This window comes from Biomphalaria glabrata, chromosome 15, assembly GCF_947242115.1.
Source record: "Biomphalaria glabrata chromosome 15, xgBioGlab47.1, whole genome shotgun sequence".
In the NCBI taxonomy this organism is placed as follows: Eukaryota; Metazoa; Mollusca; class Gastropoda; family Planorbidae; genus Biomphalaria; species Biomphalaria glabrata.
This window is the reverse complement of record NC_074725.1, coordinates 3713934-3736899: the sequence shown is the minus strand read 5'-3', so window position 1 is coordinate 3736899 and position 22966 is coordinate 3713934. Positions and strand designations below refer to the sequence as shown.

Below are 22966 nucleotides of genomic sequence, written 5' to 3'. Positions count from 1 at the left end.
TTCGAACCAGAGACCTCGCGGTTCGGAAGCTATACACTTGGCCACTCTGCCACCACACCCCAGTTGTACCACATAATCTAGGCTTTAATTGAAGTTATGGGCTTGCGTCTATCGGCTTGTCAGACACATCCCTAACGGGGCTCAATAGTTCATCTACTAAACCATTGAAAATGTTTTAAACTAGAGCCAGCAGGTGGCGCTCACAGTAGAAAAGGTGGGAGAAGAAAAACGTCAAGCAGCGTGTACGGGGGTCGTGTCAAAGGTCACGGGCAAAGCGCTGCACCTGACAGGGATGTCTAAACACATCCATCCAACGAGCTGACAAAAGAGATCATCTTCCAGTGACAGCGCCTAACTTGTGGCTGACGTGTGAATGGTGAAGAAGATAATTGTTTCAGTTGTGTGTAACTATTTCATGAGATTGTTGAAAATAACAACTGGTTATAACGTACTTTTGAAATACTCTAGCCAACAAGGAGGCTCCAAACTGCGTGTACGTTGTCTAACATTGAAAACAAACAGATGGAACACATGCTCCATCTGTTCTAGTGTGAATCCAACTCCGTGCCTCAAATATTGACAGCATTTATTATATGGGTGTAGGGATGGACTTGCCATTTATGCATTCGGGCAAATGTCCGGTGGGCTGAAACCAACTGGGCCGGTGTGGCTAAAATGTAAAACAGATTTTATTATGTTGTTATATCGCGATTGAGCCCGCCTAGCTTTTTCTTAAAGATCTTAATTAAACAGACTTCCCAGTGTTATATTAGACTATGAAGACACGGACGATTCACATCCCATGGAACGCTATTTGTGGGCCGCATTGCAAGGTATTACCAGGGCCGATTTTAACAAGCAGTCTTCTTTTTTTGTAAGTAAACTATAGAAAGGAATAAGGACTACGTGAAATCGTTCCGGAGTCTATTAATATACATGCTTTTTATTTAGTTTTGCCACATCCAGTACAGACATAACCGTTGTCTGCCGGGTGGTCGGTTTAGGTTCTCTTTCCACAGTCTACGTCTGTCAGCGGCAGTAGATTTCCGTTTCGTCTCAAAAGGTGTATCCCACGGCCTTTGTAATAAATCTCCTGCTGCCTCGCTCGGAAGCTGCCTGCTGCAATGTGCTCTCTTCTATGTCAGCATTTAAAGCACCTCTGTTACGCCGACTACCTTTCAGCTCACCTCATCGGATTGTCTTCGGCATACGGTCGTTCCCCATACGGGATATCTAAAAAAAAAGATCCGTAGATCCATATTTAACGGCAAAATATGTAGATCACAGCAAAGATTTGCGTAGCCACCGTGACATACTGCACTCTTCCTGAATTTTTGTTTTAACACAAAGAAAAGGACAAGGTCTCTAGATATACATCATAATCATACAGTATAGAAAAAAGAATAGAAAAATCCAGCCACTAGTTTTAAGTTACACGCAATAGGACCACAATGCACTGTAACAAAGCCTGCGAAGAGGTTTGATGTACTTAATTGTTGTCTAAACTCTTTCTCTCCGTAATTATTTACCACATTCTGGTGGAATCAACGTTGGTACCGTCAGTTCGGAGAGAACGAGTTAAAGACTGTCAAAAGGAGAATAACGGAAGTGGTGCATCGCGGGCCCCTAGTCTGTAGACTATCTTTTAAGAAATGCTTTCCTATTCAACGTCCGCCTGAAACAGAGCTGATTAAGTGTGGTATAGAGACGACACACGTTTGTGAAGACGATCAAGTAGTTTAGATTTGAGCAATTAATGGCACGGTGTACATCAAGCAATTTTGTTTTCTTTTATATGTTTCTTCACAAATGTAGATTATCATATCCTAGCCGAAACCCTCCTGCAAGACAACAGAGGATGGCGGAGGGAGGGGGTTCAAACCCGGAATTATCGAGACCACAGTCCAGAGCGCATACCACACATCCATCCAATTTTCGAATGAAAACGTAAGGGACAAAAGATGTCGGCAATTGATTGCACTATTTCATAAAGCGAATAAATAATAGGTCAAAGAGTGTGACATAAATTCTAAACAAAAAGAGTCAGAGCGTGGAAAGAGTCCAGCCCGTGGACTCAAACAATCCCATCAATATTTCAGCCTCCCATTACAACGTAATTACTCCCAACATTCTGAATCTAATGTTAACAGTCCGCTTGTAAATCTCCATAAAGTTTCACTGCCAGGAATTGTGTCCAATGACCATCTCAGGTCTCGTTAAACCGGGAAAGGGGGGGGGGGGTAGCTATCAGCTGGTACACGACCTCTAACAAGCCCCAATCATCCACGAGGGACTATTTTCAAAGTGGATGAAGAGAATATTTCAAGAGAATAGAGGCGGAAGAATTAGTCGAGCCCTAGAGCTCGGAGCGCTACTTTCGTGTGGTCTCAATCTCAACGCTTTGGTTTTTCAATTTGGCCACAGACCAGTGGTACTGGTAAATAGGACGGTCGTAGTTCTAGGGAAATATTTCCTTGGGTTCCAAAGTGGGGTTTTTTTTTTTTGGGGGGGGGGGGGATAGGGGAGGAGGGCGGAGAGGGTTCAGTTCAGAAAGATGAACATTAGGTTTTAATAGTCTAGCGGCTATAAATTCCTGTATTCCGTTTGATTACATCCCAGTTCATTTCTTCCATCTCTATTTGTTAACCTGCGTGTCTATGACAGGCTAACAATAGACTGAATGCTCAGTGTTATGGCAGGCATGTGAACAACAGATGTCTTGCTAGCGTTTACAAGATTTGATTATCATGTGTCTTTATATGCCCAACAGTTGGCATTCATTACTTATTTTACAATTAACTTCGCCAGGCACAAGTCAAGACAACAAAAGGAGGATAGGCCAATCTTGGTAGCAATGATCGTAACGAAATGTTTTGTATTGAAATATCAACATTCACTCTACCGCATATAAATAATTGGAAATATTCTGTCAATAAATTCACAGGGGCTGGGACTGATCATCAGCTGTATTGTCAGATAATGAACAAAAACCAAAATGTATATACTTTCTCTACAAACAATATGTATCTACTTTCTCTAAGTGAGTGGAAACTGTAAGATAGGAGCCCGATATGCCGAGACCCTGGGTTGAATGGAATCACTGAAAACACTCTACTGAACAAATGAACTGGTTTTGTTGGAACCAAAAAGGATGCTCAAATCGTTGTTAGTAGTTGCTGATGAATTGAGTTGGTGCGAGACTTCGCCATAGGAGAGCAGCGCACATTAGTCTCTAGCCTTGACCTACAATGTGTGACCTACAAATTCACATCAGGACAGAAGATACTACAATTTACACTGCGGCTGAGTCTATTATCACGCCACCGAGCAACCCTCTCCCTCAAGAATGTTGTTTTCTCTCCTACCACCCCCCCAGCCCAGTATGACAACAAAGACCAAGTCCCTCAACTGGCCGCGAGGACGAGAAAATGAGCAGCCATTATGTCCTAGGTCAGTCAAGTGTGAGCAACAGAGCGTAGGCCGCAATAGATGACTTGCAGAGAGGTGGCTGGGGGGGGGGGGGATAGGAAGTCTAGGAAATAATTTACGTTCGTAGCCTCATGACAACGAACGTGTGAACTCAGCAAGGTCATCAAGGTCGTCTTGTGCCAAGACTGGCACATGTCAGTAACTTTTCAATTGCTGAAACTAATCTCGTGACTAGTTGGACAAGAGAATCAGCGAGATCTACCAATATGAGTATAATATACACTGCAGACAGCGAACTGAGACGTGACTGCATAAGGTCAACTAAGTTAAGTTCCTCTTTCAGACTTTGCGATCTACAGGGCAGATGATGTTAAGGTCATCTGTTTCTTTGGTCAACGGTGAACGAGCAAGGTGTCATGTGGCCAGCACAACGACCAACCGTCTTTACTTTCCCCAACTCAAGTCGGGTACAAGTCAGGTACCCATTTTGTTTAGAGTTGGATGGACTCAGGTGCGCCCTAAAAATCCCGAAATTAAAAATAGCAGTCTTCAACGAGATTCGAACCCAGGACCCCAGGTTTGGAAGCCAAGCGCATAATCACTCAGCCACCGCGCCTCATGGTCAAGTTTGTTTGACATGATTTGGATGCTCTTTTCAGAAATAAAGATTATTACTTCCTAGCACAATGACGGCGGGGAATAGCAGCGGATAGGACTCAAAACCGGGACAACTGAAACGACAGTCCAGAGCGCATACCACAAGACCAGTCAGCCATTCAGGTCTGTGTAAAACCATTAAAGTGACTTTAATAACTTTCTATTCTAAAGTACCCATGGCAACCTGAAGCCATGTCACCGAATCCCGATCTGATAAGCTCATTTAATCCGCCAAGCCATGACAATTTTGTTGAACTGACCATAGAAAAGCGAGTGTGTTCCAATGCATGCGCTGATGAGATGCACGATTTGGCGGGTTAACCCTAAAGGGTAAGTGAACACAAGATTTAAGTCGCCCCATCATTCCCAGCCAACCCCAAGCCACTTTTCACCAGCCAATCAATACGCCCGTAACTTTCTGTAAATTCCCGCATATATATATATACATTATGTAAAACACTTGAAAACTAAAAGCAATTGAAAGCTTAAAAGCATGTCTGTATAGAAACAGAGAAGAGGTCCCGCTAATACCCAGTGCCGCGCATGTAATCGGGTAGAAAGCTTAGAGGTCCAGCTTGCAAAAGGATTGAGGACCAGTGATGATATCAAGCTAAAACACTCAGGTCTGTAATGACATTTCGGCCAGCTCGGTGCCATCCCAGAATTACACTCGGGGAGGAAATCACAATTTTTACGGCATGAGTGATAGAGACAGATAAAAGGAACGGGCAAGAGAGTGGGGATGGACATGACAACGAGGAGTGCCGTCAAAAAGCCCTGAACACGTAACGACCCAAAAGACTCCCCCATCTAAAATATCACAGATAATGCACATCTTGAGGTCTGGAAGGTCTATATTTCTTGTACATGACCAGAACCATGTCTAATAAGCTTTAAACAATGAACGTAGTACAGTGATTCCTTGGTCAACTTCTTGATGCAGCGAATTAGTTCACTGGCATCATGACAATAGCAAGGCTGAATTATTAACTGGATTGCGACACTTAGTATTTTATTTGCTTTACGAACCATACGAATTGTTTTAACTAGTCTTTTAAACACCAATCTATCTAGATCTGGTCAAGATGAGGAGGAATATTTTTCTTTCTCCAACCTGTTGTGGTAAATAATTCGTACAACGAGAATGATCTCGTATAGAGAATGCGGAAATCTCTAAGTAGGCTGTGAATTATGTTTCTACGCGTGTACATCACTGAAGGAAAAAGTCTAAAGTTACTTCACAACTTCAAGGTACACAACTTAGAAAGATTGAAATAACTTAAAATAACTTATATGTGAACAAAACTAGACATCTATTTTTTTTTTTACAATAAAAACAAATTCAACGTGAAATGAAATAAACTTATATTAAAAAAAAAATCAAACTAACTATAAAAACATGTCCTTACGCTCTGGCTTTCTGGAGGCGCCTGCCCTTCTACATTTGCATTACGCGAGACCCTATTGTAATTTGATCATCCTGACTACATAGCCACCAACCAATCGTTAGCTTCTTCTCCTCATCGTCAGCTTGGAAGCACACAAAACCAACACACTCCATGACACTGTGTAAACCTGTGACTGTCTTAGTTACGTGAATCTCACTTCCCCAACATAAAACCTACAAGTTGTGAAAATGTTGTTTGTAAAATGTTTTACATGTTTCGGATGTTCCTTCAGAGTTGAAGATAGTTTACTTCCTAGTCCAAACCTCCGCAGAACGACGGGGGATGGGAGCGGGCAGGGTTTGAACCCTCGACCGTCGATAAATCCGAACGACAGTCCAGCGCGCAAACCGCACGACCAGGCAGCCATCCTGGGTTGGAAGTTGTGTGTGTGTGTCAGCAAGTATGTTTGAACGTATGTGACTTCATTATGTCCGCCTCAACAAGTCTTTCACATATACACGAGACATTGCCCCTTTTTTTTTTTTTTTTTTGCCCATTTTTCAACGCGCCCACGCACCTAGGCAGAAATGTGAAGAACTTACCGGAACCTGAAAGACATGGACTGTGTCGTTGAGAAAACCAATCCGGATGTTGACGTACTTCCCCTTGCGAGGCGACTTGGGCGGCCTGGGGTCACTCATGACCTAATGTCTACACTGGACACCAACATAGCCTTCTGGTACATCCCAGGCTCTGACCTGAAAAGAAAAAAAAAGGTCAACTCATTACAAAAAAAAAACAAAAAAAAAAAACACTGACCTCGTGACAAGTTTCATTTTCTTTCGGCCAAAAGCCGATTCGGGGGAAGTGAGATACGGTGGAAAAGAATTGTCCAGAGGTCCGATAGTCAATTATACTTTGTACGATCTGGGGAGGATAGAACACGACGCTTGTTTTAATGGCACCCACACAAATGACGTCGTTGCCAGTGATCTGGTGGGTGCGTGGCGAAACTATCCATAACAAGAGTGTATACGTCGATCTTGGAGTTCCTTCTATTTCACTTAAATACGCACTCACTCACTCTCAAGATGTGATTAGACCCTTTTTTTTTATTATAAAAAAAAAAGTAGAGAGCCAGTGTAAGAATCACTGATGGTCAGTACCTAGTGCTTTTACATCAAATACAGTCAGCTATAGCGAACTTTGGGATAGTATTAAAAACATTCTGATCCCAGAATGCCAGTACCTTTAAATCTAAATAGGTAAATGATAAGAATCAAGTGAGTGTATTTGCGAAATAATAATTCTGAACACAAAATGTCTTAACAATCCTACAACTACAATCTCACATACAAACTTCCTATCGCTAACCCTCATACAGTTGTGATGATTTCAATTCGGGCAAGTTACTCAAACTGAATCTTTCAAACGTTTCACTTTTTCAAAAATATACCAAAAAATAACATACTGTTACTATATCAAGGGAATAACATAATACATGGTTCCGCAAGGTTGTCATTGCCGGAAGTGGTAATGGATGTAAGCACTCCACTACCTATAAAATGCTTCCTAATGGCATGTGTCTCAAATAGCCTCTGACAACCAGTCCAACTCCTGGCCTTCACGTGTGGCTCAGATATTGAGTTTGGCGGAACTGTTCTTACTAACAGGAGAAGAGGCAAAGGCGAGTAACTGGCGCCTTAACCAGTAAGCCTCGGGCAGGAGGGGCTCGTTAACCTTGGCTGGCTACACACCTAGGAGAAGGAAAACTCTAAATTCAAACCTCTGTTGCCTTGCAGCTATAACCAATCATGGGAAAGACTTCGGAAGTCAACACTGAGGGAAAATCAGGAGCTGGCGACCCTAAGGCAGTCTGAAGCACCCAGTGCTACACCCTGGCAGAACCTGCGACGCTGCTGACCCCAAACTGTATCGGCACTGCCGTTCCTTTGGATACATCAGGGGGGGGGACTGATGTGTCGCTGACATCGTTTCGACCACAGCTTATGTCCAGGCATTCATCTCATTTCCATGAGATGATCCATAGTCGCTTCGCGACTGAAGGAGGCCATAGAACACTAGCCGACCTATCAGAGCATCCCAGGCTAAAAATTCTCTCTCATGATTAAATTTTGGATGAAGTCAAATGGAAGAAAGAATTTGATACAACAAGTAAAGACCATAAAAAATAAAGTTTCCCCAGTCCTCAAACGCTGTCTCCTTGATAAAATAATGACAGAAATGAGTGCACAAATGCCCGCGGACATATACAAACAAACTCTACAAGCGATTTGGATTTTGTATTTTCTTTGTTCCATATTTGAATGTCTTATGCTCTGTATGAAATCAAAGTGCTAATTTTTTTTTTTAACAAAGCATATATCAACTCACTCAGTCTGCCTGTCTTTCGATCTGTCTGTCTGTCTGGTAAAAAATGTGTACAAGTTATTTCTCTCCCATTCAGGGATCAAGTTGAAACTTCGCACAATTATTCATTGGCATAGACAGGACATGAATATAATTTTTTTTTAAAGTAACCAATTAGTCAAATAATTACTGGAAATTTTTTTTTTGATACCAAAAAAGGAAAGTAATCCTTCAGTATTCACGTTTATGGATAGATATGTTGGATTTATTCCCCTTAAATAATTGTTAACGCTATTTCTCACTCATGCATTCTACAATCAAATTGATAATCTAAATAGTTATTTATGGTACCTAATAAAACAAGAATCATTTTTTTAAATACCCAATTAGTCAATTGGTAATTAATTATTTTGTTTGATATCCAATAAGGGAAATAAGTTGTACATTTTTAAGAGATATAGTTTTGAGGGCGGAGTTCTTCCCCTTTAGATATGCTTTGTTTTTTTTTTCTTTTGAAGGATTTAAAAAATATGTTGCTTGTTTTTGTATCTTCCACCATGTCGTGTGCCTTGCACGGTAAAGACGTAATTTTAAAAAATTAAAGGGGGGGGGGGGAGAGAGACGTTATTTAAAAAAAAAAAAAAACAATAACACAAGAGTTTTATCACAAGAGTGTATATGTAGCGACAACCGAAACAAAAAGTAGTTTCACACTTTTCATTTCGTGTCAGGAAAAAAAACAACAGTTTGTATTCTTACGCCTAAAAATAGTTCGTAACTTGAAGTAAGGAAGTCTTCGAGAGCAGACGCGAAGAGAACGTGGCCGAGAGAGCGGGAAGAGGAAGTCCGCAAGACGAGGGAATGCTGGGTAAAAATAGGATTTGAGGGCTGAAAGGCTGAGGGAAGGATTACATACAAATTCAATCATTAAAACAAGCAAAAGCTCCGGGGCCACGACGCGCCACAAAAGAGTTGGTCATGAATGACACGAGTCTGGTAGACTAGCACTATTCCCCGAGACACACTGCAGACGAGATCAATAATCTCTAGGCCACACTTGCCCAGCAAGGTAAGAAGGAAGGGGAACAAACATTTCACTTCACTAGAACTCTTCCAACAGAAAAACAAAAAAAAAAGTCTAAAGACATTAAGAAAGAATGACAACGTTGGATGTCTCTGTTGCTATTTATAACCTCAATGAGTTGAGCAGAAGAGAATAGCGCAGACGTCTGCAGGTCCAGGAGTGAACAGCTTCATCTCGCGCTGATTACTAAACAAATACGTCGCTAAACAGCCTGGGCTTTTCAGTTCAGATTCAGCGCTAACTCTCCATTCCTCCAAGACCTAAAGCCCTTCACACTATATAAACACACAGATTTTTTTAAGACAGGCTTTCGTCTAACATACACACACGCGCAAAAACACACACGCTTGAAATGGCAGCACGCTCAACTTTTTGAATTATTGATAGAGAAATCTTACAAGCCAAACAACATGTCAACACACTGAAAAAAAAAATTATCGAACTTGTATTTTAAGACAATACAACTTTTTTATTTTCAATAGACAATATTCAGTGGAAAAATCAATCACATGGTTTCTTTTGTTCATCATTTAGAAACAATCATGTAAAAAAACAATCATTAATTGCATTTAAAAATTATGGGATAGTTTCTATGAGCTTAGGGCGTCGTCTGCTAAATGTAAAAGTGAATTAGCTGTCCCCTGAATGTCGATAAGCAGTTTTAAAGACATGTTTATGTTTTAAATTTTGTAGCACCACAAGAGACTGTAGAAATACCAAGAGTAGGAACTACTTAAAGATTGTAGATATACCAAAAGTGAGTAGAAGAGATTGTGCGAATACTAAGACTAATACAGAGAGATTATATAAATACCGAGCGATGGTAGAAATACTAAGAGATTGTAGAAATATCGAGCGATTGTAGAAATACTAAGAGATTGTAGAAATACCGAGCGAATGCAGAAAACGTTCCTAAAGCTCGTAGAAATACTGTGTCTGTAGAAATACGCTGCTAACACTTTGAATAGAAATACAATGACAAGATTGTGTTTTCACGCCAAAAAAGATGCGGCTTACCTAAGCTAGTAGAATATATATATATATATATATATATATATATATATATATATATATATATATATATATATATATATATATATATATATATATATATATATATATATATATATATATATATATATATATTTAAATGTGTATGTGGTACTTTTTAATAACACCCATGAAGAAAAAAAAAGCTATATCTCTATATATTAAGAATCAATGTATTAATATTCTTTTCTTTTTCGTGTTACGGCTGTCATAATTATCTAAATACATTTGCTAGCCTGTAAAAGGTGACTAGATCTATTCAATTCTGACAAAATAAAAATAAACAAATTAAACAAAACTCACTTCGTAACGAAAAAAAAAACACTTAGATTTTCTGGACAGTAAATCCCAACTGTACAACATAACTCCTGACGCAAGAAGTTCAACAAACTAAAGTGTTTCTCATGACATTGAAACATGCTGTGTATCTGCTAGATGGATAAACATTCTATTAAGGTCTTCGTGATCTGTGTTTTAAAAGTAGACCAACACTGTCTGTCCTTTCAATGATACTCCAAATCAAAACAAGGAGCGCCCCAAAGCTGCCGTGTTATAAGTTGCAGTCGATACTAGACAAGATAGAGACGAAGACACGTACCACTTTGAAACACGAGTGTGTCATTTTGTGATCGTGATGCACTATTGCAAGTCCACTAGAGCATGCTCTTTTATTACTAATACTTGTCATGTATGATTAGGATCTGACGTACAGTTCTGTCATGTATGATTATGATATGAAACACAGTTCTGTCAAGTATGATTATGATCTGACTTACAGTTCTGTCATGTATGATTATGATCTGACTTACAGTTCTGTCATGTATGATTATGATTTGACATAAAGTTCTGTCATATATGATTATGATCTGACTTACAGTTCTGTCATGTATGATTATGATCTGACTTACAGTTCTGTCATGTATGATTATGATCTGACTTACAGTTCTGTCATGTATGATTATGATCTGACATACAGTTCTGACATTTGTGATTAGCATCTAACAGACAAGTATGGGTCAAGGTCCAACACTCATACCTGCTCGTCTTCCCATTTCCCTAACGACAACACACACACGGTGGTCATCGCATACTACAAAGATCCTTGGAGTGGAAACTGGACTGTTCGCGAGTCGAAAGACTATTGAGCCATGACCGTTGACCGAGTCATCAAAATGACACGTTACGTGTCTCAACAGTAACTAGGTTAATCAACAAATACCAGCATCACAATAACACAATGAACTATCAAATTCTTAACCGGAAGTGCGATAACATTACCTCCTAGTCTTTCAGGTGTGATCACTCTAAACGTCAAGAGTCGTTCGACTGAGACCAAGTCAAAATACCTTTTCCTCCTTTTTTCTTTCTTGTGTGCTGACTGACGTTAAAGGCAATTAATGTCCTGGCAACACAGGTATTAAAGTCTACAATGATGACATTTATACGAAAGTAACTCTTTCCGACGCTGCTAGCGACTGTTTTAGCGACAATCAAACTACTAAAAGTCTCCAGGCACCCGAAGCAGCGTCATTCACAATTGTCGTTCTTTGGACTTATGAGTTTTCTATTATGTTTGCGCTGTTATTACAGTGCACTTGTTCAAGCACGATCTGACAGACAGTTAAGGAAATGACGTTTAATAGGACCATCAATTTGCCAAAAGTGGTTACACAGACCATAATTCCCTCACATTTGTAAAGTCGCGACTCCTCACAAGTTATCGAATGAGCGTTGTCCATTAATACTGTTTCAATGGCGTCACGTCACACAAACCAACACACACACACACTCGCGATGTACCAATCAATATCAGACAGCAACTCAATGTAACTCTTTTTCATTGACCATTCCATTGGACACAAGGCCGGCTATGAGAATTCATTAAACCCGCTCAGGCTGGTGCGCAGCTTTGCATCTGTTTCGTTGATTTAGAGCTGGCGAGTCGCGCTCGAGTCGATTTATTTTACAGCTCAAGTTGAGTCGATACATAGCCAAGGCTAGATCATTGAAATATATTTAAATAGAGTGCCGCCACTATCGAAGTACAAATAGGACAACGGAAAAGTTTTTATTTTTTATTTTTAAAAAATATCCTCAGGCTTAAAACCAAAACATCCCATATGAGATAATCATTGTATATAATTGAAATAAATAATTTATTCACAGCAATGACAACCATATATAAACTATATATATATTGAAATATTTATGCTGGTAACGAGACCGGCTATAAATGAACATTAGTTTCGTTTTCCTGACCAAAGGATCTTACTTCAGGTCGAATTTCACATTTATTTGGTCAACTGTTTACAAGGCACTGTGTTAGCAGTCCACTAACCAGCTATCAAAACAATCAGGCAATTTTTTTTTTCACCAAACGGCTGGACTACATGTCCTCTACTTTTGAGAACGTTCCAATTTGAACGACTACGTCAAACCAGGCTCCACGGCCAACAATGTTATCCAACTCAGACCCCATCTTCATTCGGAGATCCCTTTCTCTCGTCGTTATGCAAAACAAATGACTCTATCCTTGGCAACCAACCCGGCCATGTAACAAGAGCAGACACGCCAACAAATCCTAGGATAATCTGACGAGTTGGGCCAGTTCCTCCTCCCGCCAGACAGACCTGCTTCTGGTGTCATGCTCCGCGTACCAGAACACACGAACAACAACAACAACAAAAAGTTGTGGAGAACGACAGCGGTAGCTTGTCGAGTGAGCAGTTAAACAAGTGACAGCATTTACCAATCTGTGCGTGCGTGTGTAAATCGATGTTTAAAGTCTGAGTCTCAAGAGGGCTGATTGAATTCAAATGATTCCAGAGATCGATTAGAGACACAACATTCCAAAGAGTCGGTTGACTGCTGGGGACAGGAATAGAGAACAAAAAAAAATGGAAAGCCATTTGGAGCATTTAGTCGCATGTCTGAAACTCAATACAGACAGCGGTCAAAGGTCAAAACTGCAATCACCAGTACAGCTGTGTTGTTGCTATGAACTGATGGGGATCAAACATTAAGCAGTAGACTTTGATTTATGACAAGAAAACGTGCAAATGACAAAATCTGAAGCAAGGAAAAAAAAAACTTAGAAAAACCTAACTTCTATTTTAGTCACACCACTTTCTCCATATCGAGCAATCAAGCAATTAGATCCTGACACTAAAAGATGACAACTGACGCGTGTAGAAATGTTTCGACATCAATATCAATGGAAAAAAAAACAATTTAAAAAAAAAAAGAAAACAGCAGCTCCTCCACCAATTTTAATCTCAAATATTATCGTTTTAGGAGGGAATTGTTAGTATACTTAATAGAATACCAAATATAACTAATCGTGATCTTAATCAAATCCATAGTCTAACAACTGTTTCTATTAGATGGGAAAATAGTTTGTGAACTTTCAATGCGTCTGTTTTCTTTAGAGTAACGCCTCTCCCCCACATGCCCGGAAAGTCTAGGCACAGAGCTTCTACCTGCTCCCTGTCGGATCCCAACAACAAGGTCACGCTACCTAGGCTACGCTCAGCTCCAGGCCTGGTCTCCATTAAGCACAGCTTCCAGAACTAGATCTAAGAAAAAAAAAACTTCAAAGAAATACCGTAAAATGATGAAAGAAATAAAAACTGAGGACATGAACTCTATGAATGAATTTCTGTTAACTACAGGAACTACATTTCCTTGCGTAGGAGTGCCAGGAATCGGAAGTAAGAGAAATAATTCATTGCTTCTTGTTGTTTCTTTTTTTTGGGTAATACTTCGTAAGATGTCATTAGTTCACACTCAACGTAATCAATGGACGACACAGAAACACACCAGTTCAATTCTTCTACTAACCTGCGACGTCACAACCTGTGGGCAGTTTACACCAATAGCTCGTTGTCACGTCACAGGTCTGACGTCACGTCGCAGGCCAGTGTTCAGGCCTTCTAAAATTATTTGGTCTGGGTTTAATCAACATAAGTGCTCTAGTCCAAGGGCTTTTGGGTTATAGGATTTGAACCTCTTAAGCCCAGACTCATAGTTTGATGATGTTAATTGAAATAAAGTATTACCAGATCTATCGTCGGACATACAGAAACTAAAAAGTACGTACTTTGACTCAAGTGTTGTGACTATTTTTAAGGGGTGGTCACAACAGAACAGTAAAGACAATGTTGCCAAATATTACTTTGCAGATCGTGGAATCCTAAAACAAGGGTGTTAAAGAGAAGGGGACGCCTGAAACACTAGTTTGTACATGTACACTGGCTAAGTCCAAGTGACCTAGTGTTCGTGTAGTGGACATCCTAGCTTAGTTTCTACATGTCCCATGGCAAGACATCTCGATGAAGCCCCCAAACAATTGACACCAGAGCTTGATCTAGTTCTTAACACTATCCAGCACCCTCTGCACTTTTCTGTTCACCTTGCCAGACATTTGGACTGAACCACAGACAGAAATTAAAATGGACAAAATCAATGTCTCAGAAATCTCGTTAAGACGCCCTAAGCTGTTCGGGAAATCCCGTTAAGCTGCACTGAGCTGTCTCGATACTAATTGTTATAGGCAGAAAACGCACAGTTTAAAATTATTCCGAGAACGTCCTCGAAAAATATAAGCTGGATGGGGTTTAACTCATACCTTGGAAACGCCCCTGTATCGAAACCAACAGAAATATCAATATTTTATAATCATGTACTGTGTACTTGATAATGTTATTATTGCGAAATAATGTGGTTTCTGAAGTATTACTCAATTACATGTGAAGTTGACATCAGAAAGTGGATTGAGTTAATTGCTAAGGGAACTAGTACTTGGTATCTTTTGGTGATGGTAAAATGTGAAGATCTTGACACAAAGAGTGGGTTTTTCTTCTTTCTCAGAATATTACAATATAACTGTAGAATAACTGCGTTCCTGAAATATAACAATATTTCTGTAGAATAGGTCCCTGAAATATTACACTATAACTGTAGAATAAATAAGTTCCTGAAATATAACAATATTACTGTAGAATACGTTCTTGAAATATTACACTGCAGAAAAATAGGATGAATTCCTGAAGTTATAATTAGACATTGCACAAATGTCCTCAACTACCGTCTGTTGGCAGTAACAAACAGTAAACAATGACCATACTCTCATAGGTAAGAAGTTGTAACAAAACACTAAACATTTACCTTACTTAGGTAGGGTTTTTTTGTTTTGTTTACAGTGCTTATAAAACAGGGCTATTCCGTAGAACGCACTTTGGTCAAGGTTTGAGTCAGAGACATACTGTTTATTGCTATTGTTGAGTTTCACTTAGGACTGGGGGTTAATTAGTGTAACAATAGCACTAAACGTCTTAGTGACCTTTAGATCTTCCTACAGATATCATCTGATGGGAGTTTATCCCACGTGGTATAGGGCCTAATCTGCTTAGAGCCTCAAGTAATGACGTGAAAGAACTCACAAAAGGGGAGACTGTTCAAACGAGACATTGACTCAGTAGTTACAGTTCTTGGGCTATGTTGCTAGACATTATGTTAGGCTGTCAGTATTAGTGTTGGCCAGCTCAAGTGTCATCTTATAATAACGCATTACATTCTAAGCACCTTTGCTGCAGCAGGGAACAACGAGGAATATACTTAAAAGGGTGCAACTTTAGAGAGGCGGGGGAGGGATTTATGGCTTGTGTATTGTTTTCTAAGACAGACATGGACCATTGAGCACTGTCAAGAAACAAAACATAGATATGCCTTAAAATAGATTCACAACACTCCACTTCGTAAAGTTTCAAAGATAAGTCAAGAGAATAATGACTAACCAGGTCGTGTCATCTTTTGGTCCAGGGTTTGAACCCCGCTTCCATCCACCTCTGTCCCGCGAGAGTTTTGGGCCAGGATGAAATAAATTTTAATTTCAGATCTGGACTGGCATCATGTGAGGACTAAAACTCTTTGAAATTTTCACTCACATCCAATAATAACTAAAGGACATTGAGGACACCAGGAAAACCAATGACTTGGCGTAGTTTAGGTCATTGGTTAATATGACTAAATGCATGACGCGTAGGACGTAATCATCTTATTTTTTTTGAAGTAACGTCTGTATCATATAAGATAAGATACAATGTGAGACAATGTCATTCTTTTCTTCTCAGCCCGACTCAGGACCGAGAGCTATTAGTTCAGCATTCATTTACTCCAGGAAAAAAAAGACGAATGTTCAGGCTGGGGTGTACGAGAAGGGAAGAAGAGAAGTGTGACAACTAAAGGCGGCATGTATTGCACAGGTGGAGCAGGGACCAGCGTCTTAAACAAGTCCGTAAGACAAGCAGTTCATTAAGTGGTCACGGCGGAACTGAAAACAAAACGGGTTGCCTCAATCAGCCAGAACAGCCAAGAGTTTCATTAACAAGCACACTAGACTGAAACATGATGCGTGGGAGGTGAATATCTTCTGTTTTGAACGAACCTTTGTTATTTCTAAGATACGATTGAAATGTGGCTAATCCATTGTTCACTATTCTAAACGAAGACTTTGTCTTCAGTGAATTCTAAGCATCCCCGCCTTACGATGGTCTGCTGTTTCACTCCATTTCAATCTCTACACGCAACAACGTTATGGGCCACACAATAAAAGTCACAATCGCCAACAGGAGTCGGCCACAATGCTTTCAATGCCAGAGCTGTACTCAACACGGTAGTGAGGAATCCGTTTTTTTTTATTTCCCAGCGCATCTGAAAGGACAAGATATGGAGGTAAGATGGGAGGGGGACCTCTATTAAGTCCAGAATGGCGTTTATTTATTGGGGGAGGGGGGGGGAGAGGGAGGACAACGGCTAGACACACACACACACACACACACACACATTGTCAGGTCGACATTCTAATCCCCCGGTGTTCATTCCATTGGGCTCATGAATATTCACCAGTTTCCATCCCAGCGCAAGACTTGCGGCTGGGAAATGACTCGTACATATGTCAAGACTAGAGATCAAGATGTACGCTGGACGCATCCAAGAATTGGTAGCATAGAGTAGGTGATCATTGACCTGGTTTTGTGTAAGAAGTATAGAACACTTCATCATTCACCTGGTTTGTATACAAGAAATTTTGTGTGTGTCTAAAATGGTACTAAAAAAAATGAACGCGGAAATAAGTAACGGTACCCATGATTTAATTTGAAAAAGAATTCGTTGCTCTGACTCCTGATGGACAAGTTTATTTATGCACTTATAAAAGGTTCAAGCTGACATTTATTTTCGATCATTTTTTTTTTGTACAAACATTCGAGAGAAAAAGTCGAGATCTTTGTGGCAATCAGCGAAGTCTTAAAAGATTTTCTGTACACCACATTAGAGCACATTCACATGCGTTTAGATGGGATCATGACAAAGCAACATGTATGCGTTTAAATGGGGTCTCTCGGTTCACACCACAAGTGCAATGAAGATTTTCCGGAAACAAATATAAAGCAGGGTAGATTACAAGCATATGATTCTTGAAGAGTACCTCCCGGAAGCGTTACTAGGGGCTTTATAAAAGCGTTTCCAGATTTAAAAGATTGCAGATTTAGTAGGTTGACTATTAAATTCTTTCAATACAAGGTTTTTAATTACACTGTATTATACTACTTGGAGAAGTTATTGTTCTTTTTATATATATATCTCATCCTTAATATTCGGAATCGAATACACTGCTATTATTATAGATTTGTGCTGAAACTCATTACAGTTGAAGTTAAGCTTTTATCGAACAAATTCGAGCGTACTGTTTACTTGAGCCCACACCACATGGACATATAAGGCGCATTCATTTCGATCTTCTCAATGAAGCGACAAAAACAGCCGTGTAAGAGATTTCAATTATACCTTTGAGTTTGAACTTGAGAAACTAAAGCATCTCTCTGATCCACACTGTTTGTGTGATTAGATTCGCCCGTTAAGAGGATTAATGGATTTAAAAGCATTTAGCTGGATATGACATTACTGTTGATGGCATTGGGGTGTTACACTGGCTCCTGATTTTAATGTCGATGGCACTTAAGATGAAGGGTAAAAAGTCCCAGTGAAACAGAGAAGAAGATCTCTTAGCCATGAACTAGATCCAGGAGCTCTTCACACTTCATTGGTACCAGTTAGTTCAAATGGTTCCTGATTTTCTGCCAATGATACCAGTTAGTTCAAATGGTCCCTGATTTTCTGCCAATGATACGAGTTAGTTCAAATGGTCCCTGATTTTCTTCCAATGATACCAGTTAGTTCAAGTGGTTCCTGATTTTCTGCTAATGATACCAGTTAGTTAAAATGGTTCCTGGCTTTCTGCCAATGATACCAGTTAGTTAAAATGGTTCCTGGCTTTCTGTCAATGATGACAGCTATTTAAATGGCTCCTGGCTTTCTGTCAATGATGCCAGCTAGTTAAATGGCTCCTGACTTTCTGTTCTTGTATTAGCTAGTTAAAATGATTTCTGACTTTATGTCAATGATATCAGCTAATTAAAATAGTTCTTGACTTGTGTGTTGTGTGCAGAGTTGACTATCGATCTATTCAAAGTAAACATCTGGTGAAATGTGTCAATAATGAACTTGTAGCATATTGAAACATATCAAGTGACTAACGTTGAAGGCAATCATGTCCAACAATAAGAGGATACCTATCTAGAGTACTATATCACTCCTAATACATTTAGCCTCTTTCCTTCCATATTCATTCATCTCATTCACTGTTTTTCTACTTTATGTTTTTTCTTTCACATCTCTCTTTCTTCTTCTTCTTCTCTTTATCATCTTTAAGTCTGCGTGTATGTGTGCGAGCTTCCAGAAAGCCTTGTCCACTGGAGTTATCAATCAAAGTGAAAACAGGGAATCAATAAGTATCTCGACTTGAGTGTGTCTTAGCCCCTTGTGGAGGAAGTACTATACAGCCTGCTACACGACTACTTCATCTCGGCACAACAACTTGCTGGTGACTAGGTGGTCGCTTCGCTTTGACTAATCTAACACGTCATCCGGGGGTTCGACTCTCAGAATCTTCTATTATTGACAACTACTACCCTAATAGATCACCAATGACATACTCATCTCAAAAGCTAATGGTAATCTTTTTTCACCCTCATGTCCATAATGTTAAGAAATAATCCAAATCTGCATTGAGGCGAGACCATTTGTCATAGAAGGCCTTAACACTGACCTGCAACGTCGCAACCTGTGGGCAGTTTGGGCCAATAGCGTGTTGCCATGTCACAGGCCTGTACGGCGTGGCAACGAGCTATTAGTCTCCACAGCCCACAGGTTGCGACGTAGCATGTCAGTGATGAGGCCTACAACAACGATTGGTCTCGACTGAGACAAGTGTGTATGGCCTCCCTCAGTCGAGATACGACCAAGGGTCATGGTGCCTGGGCAAGTATGTATGGCCTCCCTCAGTCGAGATACGACCAAGGGTCATGGTGCCTGGGCAAGTATGTATGGCCTCCCTCAGTCGAGATACGACCAAGGGTCGTGGTGCCTGGGCAAGTATGTATGGCCTCCCTCAGTCGAGACACGACCAAGGGTCGTGGTGCCTGGGCAAGTATGTATGGCCTCCCTCAGTCGAGACACGACCAAGGGTCATGGTGCCTGGGCAAGTATGTATGGCCTCCCTCAGTCGAGACACGACCAAGGGTCATGGTGCCTGGGCAAGTATGTATGGCCTCCCTCAGTCGAGACACGACCAAGGGTCATGGTGCCTGGGCAAGTATGTATGGCCTCCCTCAGTCGAGACACGACCAAGGGTTATGGTGCCTGGGAAAGTATGTATGGCCTCGTTCAGTCGAGACACGACCAAGGGTCATGGTGCCTGGGCAAGTATGTATGGCCTCCCTCAGTCGAGACACGACCAAGGGTCATGGTGCCTGGGCAAGTATGTATGGCCTCCCTCAGTCGAGACACGACCAAGGGTCATGGTGCCTGGGCAAGTATGTATGGCCTCGTTCAGTCGAGACACGACCAAGGGTCATGGTGCCTGGGCAAGTATGTATGGCCTCCCTCAGTCGAGACACGACCAAGGGTCATGGTGCCTGGGCAAGTATGTATGGCCTCCCTCAGTCGAGATACGAACAAGGGTCATGGTGCCTGGGCAAGTATGTATGGCCTCCCTCAGTCGAGACACGACCAAGGGTCATGGTGCCTGGGCAAGTATGTATGGCCTCCCTCAGTCGAGATACGACCAAGGGTCATGGTGCCTGGGAATTCGCTTTGGACGGAACGATGTCGCCCAAAAAGCAGTCCCCATCTTTCCACGCAGCTGATCTATCCAGGGATGTGCGCCCGTGAGGCTAAGTACGCTGGAGTTTAGCTCGGCGAACTATCAAAGGGGCTCAAGGTTCAGCACCCCCGACTCGAGTTGTGTTTGCTGAGCGGCTTTAGGCAGCACTAAAAACCTTCTCCCAGATACTCTCTCTTCCACACTCTTCACTGGTTTACAAGAGAGATTGGACCCACCAAAAGAGATTGGACCCTACCGCTATAAGCATGCTATATGTGTGAAAGCTGCGCGTTATAAAACCTATTAAATAAATATTAAAAAAAAAACAACGGCAAGTGCCGATACCCACACTTAGGAGAACGGTTGAAACTTCTGAGGCAATAATAACAGAACCCAATGATTTTATGAAGGTCAAGTCTATTTCAGGTTGAGTCAATATCACAACTGTAGCGCTATTATTTTTAGAGGCCCACGACAGGGGGGAAAACTAGCTATTGATTTTGTGCTGTTCATCTATCAGCCAGTTACGTTCAGATCACACAAAAAATAAAAATGCTTTTGAAAATCAGAATTTCACCATCGCACATCGAGTGCGTCACGAAACTCTTGATCTGCTGAAAGACAACCCCATTTACCTAGACTAGTAAATATGCAAACCTTTTTTTTTTCCGAAATCTGTAAAACATAATAAATAAAATGCCTGTTTCTGTAGATATGGAATAACTGTACACAAATAACAGTATCCTTTGAAAAAAAAAAAAGCTCTGGTATCTATCAAACGAATGAACTAAATAAAAATGAACATTGAAATGTATTCGCTGATCAACTGCTACTTAAAGTATTCCGCTAGAGTGCGATTTCATGTATGTTTATTGTATGTCAATGTATGTACATTATATTGAAATAAATAGAATCGTAGTATCGTTGTTGTTCACAGGTTCTGATATGCACACTTGAAGGTTTCAGCACCACACATGAAGGTTTCCTGTGCTGCTTTGTTAAACGAAAGGGAAGCTTAGCTTTTTTATAGTTACAATGACCTGCTCAAATAGGTCACTAATGACATTCACCACAAAAGCGAAACGCGACATTGAAATCTGATTACACCCTTCTGTTTGTCGTGCTCAAAAAAACATCATCCCCTGTTCTTTGACCTACAATACTTTACCACTGTTTCCCAAACTGTGTTCCGGGGAACACAAGTGTTCCGCGAGGCATGAATACGTGCTCCACGAACTACTGGAATAATTAACTAGCAGGCCACCCCGTGCATTAAACTCTCTTTAAAAAAAAAACTAAGCAAAGTGTTCCGCTAAATACTCAGAAAGTGCGAAGTGTTCCGTTAAGGAAAAAGTTTGAAGACACTGCTATACCAAAACAAAGGACCCAGGGAGGCTGCCCAAGCGTTTAAACACGAACTCCCTTAGTTATCTTGTTCCCATTATTTGTACAGAAAGTGTTACGAATGAAATATGATGTCAAAATGACACTACAAATTAATACACAAACAAGTAGCCTACATAAAAAGAGTTAGCAATTTAAGCAATACAATCTTTTAAAACAAACTTTCTAAGAGTGAGACAGTATAAAAATATAATCTAGGCTTCAATTAATTTTCGGTCAAATCAATTTCCGTGGCGTGTGTTACAGACAGAATCAGCACAGAAAGTCAATGATCCCAATGGAACTGAGCCTCGGCAATTTTTAAGCACTGTGTGCAGAAGTTTCGGAGGGGCCGGATATGGCCCGCACGACGTAGTTTGGATATCACTAAAATAAAAGAATACAATTTTAAAACACGACAAACTGGTGCGATTAAACTTCAAAACTAATGATCAATTGTTACACAAGATCACTTTCCCACACAACTCCATCAAAGAACTACATAAGTGCGCATGCGTACTTGTCTCTCTGTAGAAATCTAATTTGTATTAAAACAAGTGCACGGCTCTCTCGGCGAAACAAAATTTTAGGGGCAGACAGTTCTAGGCTTTGATGGTTTCATGCATTCAACAAATATTTACAGCAGCCAAAATAAACAAACAGGAATAACATCTAATCCTAACTTCAGTGGAATGATTACATGGCGCTATTCAAAGGGCATCATATAATCTAAAGCACCTCAGGCTGTACCGTGTTCTTGATGCTATTTCAAAGCACAAGTTTAAAAAAAAACAAACACAATAACTCGGTGTAGCTGTTTCGTTCAAGTAAACCAATAGTACAACTTTTTTTTTCAGAAATGTTCATTTGCACACAAGTATTTCAGAAATGTTCATTTGTACACAAGTATTTCAGAAATGTTCATTTGCACACAAGTATTTCAGAAATGTTCATTTGTACACAAGTATTTCAGAAATGTTCATTTGTACACAAGTATTTCAGAAATGTTCATTTGTACACAAGTATTTCAGAAATGTTCATTTGTACACAAGTATTTCAGAAATGTTCATTTGCACACAAGTATTTCAGAAATGTTCATTTGTACACAAATATTTCAGAAATGTTCATTTGTACACAAGTATTTCAGAAATGTTCATTTGCACACAAGTATTTCAGAAATGTTCATTTACACACAAGTATTTCAGAAATGTTCATTTGCACACAAGTATTTCAGAAATGTTCATTTGTACACAAGTATTTCAGAAATGTTCATTTGCACACAAGTATTTCAGAAATGTTCATTTGTACACAAATATTTCAGAAATGTTCATTTGTACACAAGTATTTCAGAGTTCAATGGAATGGAGAGAAGTTTGAAACAAA

The 22966-nt window shown here is 40.2% G+C and overlaps 1 protein-coding gene across 5 annotated transcripts in view; it reads right to left on the bottom strand.

The window, feature by feature from the left end:
* Positions 1-22966, bottom strand: part of LOC106060999 (FERM, ARHGEF and pleckstrin domain-containing protein 2-like) — a 118433-nt gene that overhangs the window by 68184 nt on the left and 27283 nt on the right. For 4 of the 5 annotated variants that reach the window (XM_056011786.1, XM_056011785.1, XM_056011789.1 and 1 more), the window contains one exon: positions 6077-6232. In XM_056011786.1, the coding sequence (XP_055867761.1) occupies positions 6077-6175 (99 nt within the window). In that variant the 5' untranslated portion in view covers positions 6176-6232. Of the gene's footprint in view, positions 1-6076; positions 6233-10281; positions 10456-22966 lie in introns of those variants that run through there. The other variant, XM_056011787.1, reaches the window with a different exon arrangement.